The sequence below is a fragment of the Ammodytes marinus genome (assembly GCF_949987685.1).
Source record: "Ammodytes marinus genome assembly, chromosome: 24".
NCBI classification, from domain to species: domain Eukaryota; kingdom Metazoa; phylum Chordata; class Actinopteri; order Uranoscopiformes; family Ammodytidae; genus Ammodytes; species Ammodytes marinus.
Window position 1 is genome coordinate 8,414,008 of NC_137228.1, and position 12,650 is coordinate 8,426,657.

The following is a 12,650-nucleotide window of genomic DNA, read 5'->3' on the forward strand; positions in this document are numbered from 1 at the left end:
TTTATGGAGGTCACTCCGTGTAAGAGCATTAGATGAACGGGTTAAGAACAAAGCAGTGGATCAACGGCGTTATGATTTGAGCCTGCGGGCAAGTGAATATTAAATCTGTAGCTATCATTTGATTATTTTTTTTAAAGTTTATATAAATCCAGCTCCAACCAGTTTGTAAGCAGCCGTCGTAATATATGAATATGTGGTTTCAGTATGCAAGCGTGCAAACAAAGTCCCCTCCACTCTCACCTACCCAGCATACCAAAATAAAAAAACGGCACTGCTTGCAGTCTGTATCACACATTCCAGAGGCTCTTCTATTGGATGATGAAAGCGTGCGATAGGCTTTTGGACGGCGCCCGGTCGAACGTGGATCCTCCGCTCAAACCGCTAATAGCTCTGAGTCTGTCTGTGTCTGTGTGAATGGAGATCAAGCTTGTCAGGATGAGGGGATTTTTTTGGGGGACAGTGAAAGCCCAGGGACGCCCCACCCTTTTTTTTCTCTCCCTACCTGCAATGGCTTTTTTTTTTTTTTTTTTTTTTTTTTTTTTTTTGGAACAGAGAGCTCCACTCTTGTGTCAGACAGGAAAAAGACGCCTCCAGCAGGGCGGCTGTCAAAACGTGATCTGAGCATGGACATTTCCATATCAAGGACATGCGTGTGACAGCTGTTGCACTGCAGTGTTGGCTTTGAAAAAAAGACTTCTTTGTTTTACTATGCTCTGTCCTGCTTCTTCACCTTCTATTTTCCTCTTTTGTTATACATGTACCTACCTATTTATCTCCCTTGCTAGCTATGGTGGGCCCCCTTTGTTTACATACCAATTTACAGAGCCTAGGCTGTTTATTAACACTGGATTTTAATTCAGCGCACACACAATACAGGCAGGTAGCGGATCGTGAGGAGATATTCACCGATTTTGACAAATAGTTGCTCACTCCACCTTTCACTCTGTGTTTTTTTTGTATTGTCCTCACATCTCTCTCTCTCTCTCTCTCTCTCTCTCTCTCTCTCTCTCTCTTTCTCTCTCTCTCTCTCTCTCTCTCTCTTCTCACCTTGAAATGAAAATGGCGACTTAATCCATAGCCAGGAAAGAGACAGACTCACACAGTGGTTGCTTTTGAAGAAGCCCCTGAAAACAAATTGCTTTTTCGCGGGGGAGAGACAGACACAAACTGGTGAAGTCCAGCGCAACTCCGGGCCTTCACCTTTGACCCTAGCCCAATGAAGCAGGTCTAATGCACTTGGTACACCCCCCCCCCCCCCCCTCTCCCCTCTCTCTCCCTTGCCCCTGAGGTCCTTTTATTCCAGCTGCTTTTCACACACATAGGCCATAGGAGCATTTCAGCACCACAGGGGTTGTGGACAGCTCCCGTGCCGCTTTACATGCTCTCCTCTGCTCGCTCACAGAGACAGATTTCAGCTTTTTCAGTGCTGGACAGCTCCCGTTGTCCTAACCCCAGGCCCGGGCTGACTGTCATTACAAATGAATGTAGTGCAGCCGTGCATTGTTTCCAATATACTTAAGCTTTAAAGTGAGACACTGCATGTGAATAGGATAACATTTAAACGTATAGGTGTGGCCATGAAACTTTGCCACTTGATTACTCAAATAAAAAAAATATATAGAACATTCTGAATTGTTTAAATGAATGTAATTTTGGCAATATCTTACCACTAATTATTCATAATTTGCATCTATTTAAAAAAATATCTAGATGCTGGATAAAGCCAGAGTTCTAAATCTTTATTTTACATCCTGCGATTCAAAAATATTGTGAAGTTGAACAGCATACTATACTTATTATTTTAGTCCTTTTTTCTGCTAAATGTTGAACCAACTAGTTGAAGGATTCCACGTTCCCAAGATTTCCACATTAATTCATGTATAGTAACTAGGCAGCACAGTGAAAGACAGGCTCTTAAAATGCAGATAGCAAAGGAGAAGGGAGTTCACTGCTGGGATGGGCTCACTAATGCCAGGAATCAATGTCCTTGCATACTGATTGGGCATGCTCAAATGTGTCCTACTGTGTTCTCTATGTCTCTGTGTCAAGAATATTTAAGCACCTCCGCCCTGATACCCCTCAAATTCAAGGAAATGATTGTAATAAAGAATGCAAGGAAGGGGGGCCATTCATATTATTAAATTCACTATGTGAGGGTCATTGTTATGCATATATCCAGTATCTCTCTTTTTATGTTTTTAATATAGTAAAAAAAAATCTCACAAGCTTGTTTAATGAAAATATAGCCATGCTGACAAGACTATACAGAGATAAAAACCCCATCAGTGCCCTTAGCAATTCTCTTTTGTACTTAATAAGTTGAATATTTGTAGAATTGACCAGATCAGTAGTCAAAAATAGGAAACGAGACGAGGTATAATTGAAAAAATGGTCATGCATGGATATCAGATATCAGCCCTGGCTCCACGCAGTGAGACCGCCTCAGGCGAAACACTGTGGCAATCTTGTCTCACCTCATTTTCAATTACACAACAAAAAAAACGTTTTTATCTGGGTAATGTGAGCATTTAAGCGTATACCCGCTGGTGTTTATTTTTATTTATTTTTTTTGCAGCACAGGAGTCTATGTTCGGGGACATTGTTTACTTATTCAATACTAGAATAATTCCACCAATGTATTCTAGCTCCAGGGCCCTCGAAAAAAACGTGCTGCTTATTTGTCCAATGATGCATTCTGAATCCTCTCCCTGCCGGAGAAGCTCATTTGGCGGAAGGCGAGGTGGATTATTAGCCGGTAAATAAAGTGGTGGCGGTGAGTGCGAGCCAGTGAGAACAAGCTTGGGGAGGGCGGGGGGGGGAGAGCGAATTCTGTCTGCCTGAGGGTGTGCATCTTATTTAATAGACCCTCTCCTCATCAATCCGGTTCCAGTCTAGTCCTAATGAAACAATAACAGCCACAGCCTGTCACCATCTGCTCTGACTACTTCGCTATCTGAGTCTTGTCCTTGCTCTCTCTCTCTCTCTCTCTCTCTCTCTCTCTCTCTCTCTCTCTCTCTCTCTCTCCCTCTCTATGTCTCTCTCTCTTCCTCTCTCTCGCTCAGAATCACTGCCTTTGTCCTTACCAATAGTGTCAATTGTTTCCTTGTTATTCAGGCAGTGTATGTGCAAAAATCAAGGGTTATGCAAAATCCTTCCCGAATACCACGCGGATATGATGGATGCGTGCAAAAGCATGTCCTTCTTTGCTGACGTAAATCAAGTCACTGACAGCCCAGTGGTGCTGATTTAATGCTTAATGTGAAGGCATAATAGAATAGCTCCACTACTTAATGTGTAGCGTGCGTTTCAGCGTTAGAGTATAACTTACCCTCTCTAGGTGGCCTTAAAGCTGTCCATCTAACAAAAAAGGAAGAGTTTGGCATGGGCAAGCTCCCAAAACAAAATCTGAGAAACAAAAACAAGTATCAGTATGCAGACATGCAGCCTGTCCGTGCACCTGTCCAGTACCAAATCAAGGTTGGCTGTGCACAAATTAGGGCTGCCATTCAGGGTAAATGTACAATGGAAAGGGACATTGTTGAAATATTCAAAGGCAACTAAAAAGATGAAGTCATGCTGAGGAGGATACACAGTAGCTGCCAAATGGGGGTTTGCACAATCTGGCAACCCTGAAGTTACTGTTTGTTATATATGAATGATATTATATTTATGAATTGATAAATGTTTGGCCAGTTTTGAGTCGGCAACACGTTAGTTAAAAGGTATAGTGTTGTGCACTGAGCTCCATTCAGAAGTCAGCAGCATTTGAAATGTAATGAATCAGATGGGCTGAGTTTTGGAGTGTTGAACCCTTCTTAGTTTTAGCTGATTTATTTAAAGATCTTTATTTTTGTAAAGAAATACTTAAAGGAATACTTCACCCATACGGAACAGGCGTTCTATCATTATAAAATCACTATTATAATATAATGAATGAGGTTTTTCTTCCCTCTGTCTTCCCTCAGTCTTCCTAGGGTTAGACAGTGAGACCATAAAACACTCTTTCTGCCTTTTCTCAGGCTAGGATGAACCAATTTCAACTTTTTTGCACATTTATACTAAATAGGATCTCAGAATTCAATACACCTTCGTATTCCCACCGGTGAAGTAGGTCTTTAAGATGTGAAGGTATATTTTCAGGGGTTTTAATTAGAAAGTGGTGCCAGGACAAAACCCTTGGGATATTTGCCTAAATTATTGACACAAAATGTCAATTCTGATTGGTAGGATATGGTTGAACACGGATAAGGAGTTTGACGACCATTAAATCGTCATGTCATTGTAGTGCTGCCGGCAATGTCATGCATTCTTTGGAGCGGCCTGGCCTATTGTCCTGATGGTTTTTATATCACATTAAGTAAGTGCCTGTATGGCTGACCGGCTGATATATGGTCTCATTATATTGTTTGATGGCTGTGGTTGAGCTGGGTGATTATGCCGCTGACAAACCGCAGCCAATGAGGGACTCCCATAGGCTCATTAAGACACGTATCGATCGGAGCTATTGACTTCCTTTGTGTGTGTGTGTGTGTGTGTGTGTGTGTGTGTGTGTGTGTGTGTGTGTGTGTGTGTGTGTGTGTGTGTGTGTGTGTGTGTGTGTGTGTGTGTGTGTGTGTGTGTGTGTGTGTGTGTGTGTGTGTGTGTGTGTGTGTGTGTGTGTGTGTGTGTGTGTGTGTGTGTGTGTGTGTGTGTGTGTTTGATGTTGGTATGAGCGTGCATTTGCATACATTGTCAATATTTGTAAATCTGTTTGTGGACCTTTGACTGGTGTGTGTGTGTTATTTGTTTGTGGGTGTGTGTGTGTGCTTGCTTGTGTATGTGCATTTGTGGGTATGTGTGTATATGTCTGCATGCAAGGATGTGTTTGTTTGTATGTGTGTGCGTGTGTGTGGTTGTGTCTGCATGACATTCATGATCTTTTCACACTTGGGTTACAGGTGCCAGCTCCTGCTCTTTTCTATATTTACTGTTGCGCCTAGCTGCTATGGCTAGTGTCTACGGCTAGACGTGCGGGTGGCCTGGCCAGCTGGTGGGATGCTGCTAAATGTGTGTCAGCTGTTCCTGGACCAGCCAGGCCGGCGGAGCACAGAGAAAGAGAGAGAGCTCGTCATAACCTTGAATTGGATTTGTTTTGTATGTGCACAGCTGCTGATCTGCGACTCTTTGTTGGGTCGTGATAGCAACTGACACCAGACAGTGATTTGTTTGGCACCGGGCACGCCGCGGACCCCACACTGGTAGCTGCCAGCTCCGCCAGAAGTCTGCATTCACACCCATGATTTATGTGTGCCTCATGAGTGTGTGTGTGTGTGTGTGTGTGCCTGTGTGTGTGTGTGGGTTGCAAAAAACTTGACTATCAGGACAGGGCAGTGGCTGTTCTTGGCCGCTTGTTTATTTGCTACAAATAAAACCTTCCGCTTCTCTCTTCCAAGACTTTTGTTCCTTGTCGTTTTAAATGGAGCGCTCTCACCCTCGCCGCACGCTCTTTAAGAAAAGGGTTTTCAGCAGCTTTCAAAGAGTGCCAAGAGCAAAGAGGTTAAAAATATTTTGACTTGCGGCGAGAGAAAGGCGCGCTTCAGGCTGCCACAACAAAAGCAGTAGCCAACGGGATTGAATTCTTTATATAAAAAAAGCAAAAAGGACACCATTTCTTTTGGTGGTGATGAATAATAAAAGATATGCGTTGTGTGTTGCCAGCTGGTGGAGCCTCTGACACCGAGTGGAACTGCACCCAACCAGGCTCAGCTACGCATCCTCAAAGAGACGGAGCTGAAGAGGGTCAAGATTCTGGGTTCGGGGGCCTTTGGAACAGTCTACAAGGTAAGTTTGTGCGTCTGTGTGTGTATGCATAAGTCACACCGGTCCTCTTTCCCATCAGTGAGTCAGCTAAAGGGCAAACAAAGACACAGTTTATTTCAATAGACAATGCAGAGTCACTAGTAGCAGCGCCCAGCTTGACAACTTAAACAGTAAGCATAAACATTTCAAACCTTTGTAGCAGTCTTTTTACTCCTGACAACAGACATGAGCCTAGGGCGGCTCAAGGACCTGGAACAGACACTTGCTGAGCGCTTGCCAACTTCCCGTTTGCCCTTGGCAGATATTATTCATACCACCTCGTAAACTCATTGAATAAATACTGCGCTTTTCTCACCGCCGGCTCTACATTTCCTTTCAATTACAGCACTGATGGGGCCCCTGTTAATTAAATCTATGTTCCAATTGAGATGCTGTACAACGTCTTACACAGCTTATTCATATTCAAGCCAAAATGTCATGAGAAGATTTCAAAGAATAGTGCGCAGATCAAGAGAATGGGGGTCTAGCATGTGGAAGTGTTGATGTAGTGGTAGCACACCTGCAGAGGAAAGTAGACGCTTGTTAAACTTGCCATCCAAAGTCATCTTGTGGGCAGGTTTATGGAATTCTACATCTAGTGCATTTATGCTGATTGCTTGTATATTCATTTTTTTCCAGGGCATCTGGGTCCCAGAAGGTGAGACGGTGAAGATCCCGGTGGCCATTAAAATCCTGAACGAGACCACCGGTCCCAAAGCCAACGTGGAGTTCATGGACGTGAGTATTTTATACCTCTGCGAATTTTACTTTTTTCGCAACGCTGTGTTTTTTTTTTCCATGTTTTTTTTCCCAAGTCGTAGCCTTGTTCGGAAAAAGGACGACGGTCGCTTTGTGGGGAGTTAAATTCTTATAGAGAGAACCCATCTCAGTCGAAGGCGGCAATAAAGTGAACTCCAGCCAGGCCATGTATTGAGCGAGACTCTATTAAAAAACAGCTCTTTGTTTATGAGATATGGCCTTTATTGGAAGCCAGTAGTGATAGAGGGGAGGAGGCAGAAAGGCAGACGGCTGGAGACTTTTACAATCTCTCACACCTTATCTGTGTCACCTTCCCCCTCTTCTTCTTTTTCTTTCTTTTCAAACACGTCTTTCTTTTCACTCAATTTTTTCTTATCAGTTTTTGTGCTTCAACTTCAAATCTTACTTCTACATACACACTATTTTAATTCTCCTTTTTTTAATTGAATCAGATAAGCAAAAAAAAATGACCAGAATGATCTAATTCCAACTCGCAAATTAAAATGTCCCATTGGGCTTTTAGGAAAGATAATGGTTTAGGATTTGAGGACTTCGATATTCACTGATTTTGAAATACAATATGGTTGACAACAAGTGTTGCTGACTCCACCTTGAATGAAAACATCTGTTGCTCCTGGTTACAAATATTGCCATCCACAACTACTATTCAAAGTGCATTTATATTGCTCTATCTTCCATTATAGATATAAAAAAAAATCATGTAACAAGACTTGGCTTCCACCTATTCTGCACATTTTTCCTCCTCCTCTTCTGTCCCTCCATCTCCTCTCCTCTTTCTCTCACTCTCCCTCTCTCTCTCTCTCTCACTGGGGGTCTCTTTGTCCATCCAGGGCCAATATGCTCTGTCTGTTCCACCGGCTTGTTAAACAGCAATCTAAAGGCAGGCTCACGCTCCACCACTGGGAAACTAGCCGCTGGAGTGCCGGCAACCGAACACACTCTAAAAACCCACACTTCTAAACATGCACACATAACCAAACAAGCGTGCACTTTTGCTACAAAAAAACCCTCCCTAGTTGATGGGCGAACTGCTGGGTGATTCGCTTGTGTATATGTGTGCAACCAACGCAAAGACCTTATATAGTGCACTAATCTAGCGTCTTCTGATGCATACACACACTTCCACTTTCCTCACACGCTTAAACATAAAGCAGCATTTTTTTCGCTCGGCTCTGCCAGTCCATCACTCTGTGTGTGTGTGTGTGTGTGTGTGTGTGTGTGTGTGTGTGTGTGTGTGTGTGTGTGTGTGTGTGTGTGTGTGTGTGTGTGTGTGTGTGTGTGTGTGTGTGTGTGTGTGTGTGTGTGTGTGTGTGTGTGTGTGTGTGTGTGTTAAGGGAAAGTGAGCTGGATGGGAAAGGAGGGTCAGCTTGCAGTAATGGAGGTCAGCGTTCAGGGAGATGAGAGAGAAACCAAAACACACACACACACACACACACACGGACACACAGAAGAGCAGAAGAAGTCCTCACGACGTTTGCTGCGAGAGCAGAAAGCAAGAGCATGAATTTAGCCCGACATAGCTTCTGACTCCCAGGTCTTTCAGGATCACAGAGTCAGAATTAAAGCGCTCTCTCCTTCTTTCTGTCACACACACACACACACACACACACACACACACACACACACACACACACACACACAAACATATCCTCCTTCTTCCCTCCCTTTTTCTTCTCCTGTTGATGTCGAAATGTGAGGTACGCCCTGTCTAGAGCTGGCATGAGTTGTAAAATGTCGGGCTGTTAGGGCGGACTAGGGGAGGTGCAGGTGCTTTTTATGAAGTGGAGATGTAGTGGCACTACTTGGGGCCAGTGAGGCTCTGTTTAAATCAGGGCACTGATGCTGCCAAAAGCCTCTATATACGACCTATGGTCCCCCCTCCTGTTTAGAATGAATCTACTGGCACCACCATCAAAACTAGCCCTCCAAAGCTCGTTCTTTGGCATCTAAATTTAAAAAGGCACCTCATCCATCTATCAGCGGGGCCAAGCCTAGAAATATACAACCTCCACTGTTTGCAGTATGAGGAGACAAGAGAGAGAGAGAGATAGAGAGAGAGTGTGTGTGCGCGTGTGCCAGTCCTTGAGTATGTGAGTGTGTTTCGAGAGCTGCCAAGAGTGCGTGTGCGAGAGAGCATTAGAGATGCAACAAGAGATGAGGGCAAGGCCCAAAGTGAGTGTTTTTGAAGAGGTGTAGCTTCTGCTGGCTCCATAGCGCACATACATCCACACCAGGCAGGAGCAAGCATCAGCCCCTCACAACCATAACACTCACTCACCGGCGCACACATCCTTCTGCTCGCAGCTACCGCATTAACAATTACCACAACTGTCGAGTCCCCAACTGTTCAAAAAGCTTTAAGTCCATCTGTTGCGGAAAGAGAACGAGAGAGATGAAAGGGACAAATGCATGTACACACCGTATCAAACGCCATGGTAAATGTAACTGTGTCGGAGCGACATTTGTAATAAGAAACTCTTGTGTTTTATACATGTTGTAAATGGACCAAAAAGCAGGGATCCTATGCATTATGGAAAACTATGGATTTTAGTTAAGTACGGACAAGTATGACCCAATAGAGTGGCTGGCTTCAGAACCATTTATCTACATGAGGAGCATAGAACTAATTGTATTCAGATGCCAAATATGGACTGAACATTTTACAGAGAATTTGAGTCAGAAAAGTATGGAATCTTTTCAATTGAAAATGTGTAAAGAACCCTAAAAACAGCCAGCGTTTTTGCAGCTCTGAAGAAGATTTTTTATTTTTTCTCTGCTGGGTTTTTTCATACACGGCGGTTATATATGATAATACTCTGTGGACAGATGCTGCGTGTGCATGCAGATGTAGTCATCATCCCACAAGTCCTAATTTATGCATCTAACTCCACCTCCAGCATGAAGCCGTTTGAACACAGTGCAATAATAGATGCATGGACTGACACACCGAATTCCACTTTAAAAATGGAAGCTAATACGACTTGATGAATAGGACAGCCACACCAATTGCTCCTAACCTTGGTGCGGGGAGCTTTAAGGGATCTGTTAGACAGGTTAATATGTTTTTTTTATGTTATGTTTATTTTTGTATTGTGAACTACTGGATTATTCTGCCCCCTTTTAAAGCTTCAAAAGCCTATCAGCACCACAGAACACTATCTGTATTTCTCAGTATGGCGCAGGAGCTCAAGAAGCGGCCAATAAATGTTTCAGTTGATGATTCTCCTGCCAACCTTGTGTACGGTAGATGCGCCGACAGTGTCAATGTAATTACTCCGAATTCCTCATGGGGGCGGCAGAAGTTACACACTGTAGCTTAAAGCCGCTATATACTCGAACTGAGAATACAATCTCAAGCGCAAACTGATTATTTTGTTGTTCCTGTATTGTGCAGCCATGGAAAGCAGCAGTCTTCTTAGTCCCTCTCTGTCCTTTCTGCCCCTCTCACCCAGGAGGCCTTGATCATGGCCAGCATGGAGCATCCCCACCTGGTGCGTCTGCTGGGTGTGTGCCTGAGTCCCACCATCCAGCTGGTCACACAACTCATGCCCCACGGCTGCCTCCTCGACTACGTCCACGAGCACAAGGACAACATCGGCTCGCAGCTGCTGCTCAACTGGTGTGTCCAAATCGCCAAGGTAAGCCACTTTACTATCAGGTCGGGAATAGGGGGTGGGGGGGGGTATGTGTCTGTGTGTATGTGGTTGTGTGTGTGTGGCTACCCTGTACTGTGTTGGCAGGTGCGAGAGTCGTAATAGATTTTATGGGTTTGCTTTCATGTCTGCCTTTACTCCATGTGATGTAAGGTGACATGTCGAGGCTTGCCAAGTCCAGTGTCGCCCGAAAACAAGCTCAGATGTTAACACAATGCCCCTGATCTGTATGACCTTAAATTATTCAGCTGTCAATTGTTGCCCTGGCTTAGTGGCTATGCGGAATGTGTTGCTGCTAAGTCGGAGCCATCTTTAAAGGTGGAGTCAGTGATTATGGAGAACGTTTGATGTCAAAATCTCTTTTTGTCACAATCAGTGAATTTGTCCTTATGATCTTCTACCTGTACGGACAGGTATCTGATGGTGACAAATTCTGACAACAATCATTCTCAAGAATCACTTACCCCCCCTTTAAAACTGTAAATCACAGAAGAGCCAACGGATATGAATGTGTGATATTTTAAGAACGGATGGCGCTTGGGCCTAGGGACTTTTTTTTTTGTGGATAAATCACTTCTAATTTGCCACTGTTGCTCTTAATTATCATCACTGCTTTGACACGCCGATTTGTTTTCCCCTCCGACCCATCAAAGTGACACGATAGGCTGCTGACGTTGGCCAGCCTGGTTTGTTCCGTGAACTCTGATTAGGGAAGCACATCAACACCAATTATTCCCTCAGGAAATGAGTGACGGTGTGAGGAAATAACAAATTAAAGAACCATTCTCTGATAGCCCAACAAAGATTGGACTGAAGAGGGTTGGGCACAGAAGGAAGGCTTGAAATAGTGTGTGTTCTTTCGCTTTTACCCAAAGAACATTTGTGTATTTTTTTTGTGCAAATTAAGCCGATGCAGCCAGATTGCCAATTCTAGTGTGTGCTGGGTAATATTTAGCATCCTCCTGAGATGTTACTCTGGTATTGCAGTTGGGGCTATTTCATGCTGTGCGGGCAGACATCTGCTTTTGATACAAAGGCGTCAACCATAGGCTTTGGTAAGCAGTAGCAACGGGAAAAAAGATAGTACACAAAGCTGATTTACTGCTGGCACTGATCAGACTGATAGGATTTCAGGCAACACAACAACAGTGGATATTTGTCTGAGAGATGACTGAGATTTGTGCTATCCAAGTCTGCCAGTTTGCTAATGTGTATTCGGAAGGTTTTAGTACAGCAGGGGAAAAAAAAAAAAACACTCTTTTCTGCTTCCAATGCAGCTTGGGCTTCCACTCTACTGTATAATTAAAATGGCAGCCACTTATTCCACTGGTTAAGCCAATACTCTAGTTGGATAGATCTGCAGCTGTGTTGTTTTACTGCATAGCATTATTAAAGGCATAATGAGAATTTGCAACATTCAAAATCAAAATGGCCACATATCTCAATTAAAAACATTGGCGATTATCAGAATGCCGTAGATTTGTATGAACCTTATATAAACCAGTCTTGGCCATTGCCACAGTAAAATGCATACGTAATGCGTAACTTATACATATGAATGATTGTCGGTTACATTCAAGGCATCGCCAAACGAGTTGACAGTTGATTAAGCCAATCAGCTCCAGAAAACTCTCTCTGTATTTCTCAGCCTGGCAGTGTTTACAAACTGTTGTCGCCCCCCTGACACCGGCGCAGGAGCTCAAGAAGCACACATTGTTTCAGTTGTTGAGTATACTGCTAAGAAAAAACCTGGACGTACTGCAGAAGGTATAAAATCCATGCGCGGTCACTGAAGGCTCACCTCATGTGGATGCGTCGAGAGTGTTGTTGTAATTACTGAGATTTCCTTGGGGGGGAGGGGGGGGGGACACAGACTATACACACTATATATTTAAAAGAAGCTTCTCTGATCTCATATAAGCCTAAAAATGTCATGCAGCTTGGGTAAATTGGAAATCCAGCATCGCAGTGCTGAGAATAAATGCAACACAGGGTGCGTCATCTTAGATAATGGCAGCTGAAGTGACACTGAAATGACCACGGATATCAGTCATAGCTCTGCCCGTGAATACAAAAAATAGTGACGGCTAGAAAATCTGCTCAAGGGCTATGTAAACACGCGGCCATACAACTCAAGTCTGATCCTCGATCATTTGAAGCACTCCATTATCCGGAGCAGAGGGAGCAGTGATCGGATCTGTTTGATGGACTCTCTCGAAAAACTCTTATCTATGCTTGTCATGCATTGTTGTGTGTGTTGCTTTATGGGTAGTTGTTAGCCACCTCGCTTCGTGTTGTTGTTGCAGCTCAACTGCTAAACTGTCAAAAGTTGTCCTTTCGGCAACAGTTTGACATTGCTACCCCTCTGGACTAAGTCAT

At 43.8% G+C, this 12,650-nt stretch overlaps 1 protein-coding gene across 1 annotated transcript in view; it reads left to right on the plus strand.

Annotated features, from left to right (window-relative positions):
• LOC307269868 (receptor tyrosine-protein kinase erbB-4-like) overlaps positions 1–12,650 on the plus strand; it is a gene marked incomplete at its 3' end in the record, with an annotated part of 121,954 nt that overhangs the window by 79,197 nt on the left and 30,107 nt on the right. The window contains exons 17-19 of the mRNA XM_080052950.1: positions 5,698–5,820; positions 6,478–6,576; positions 10,071–10,256. Coding sequence (XP_079909076.1) covers positions 5,698–5,820; positions 6,478–6,576; positions 10,071–10,256 — 408 coding nt within the window. The remainder of the gene's footprint in view (positions 1–5,697; positions 5,821–6,477; positions 6,577–10,070; positions 10,257–12,650) is intronic.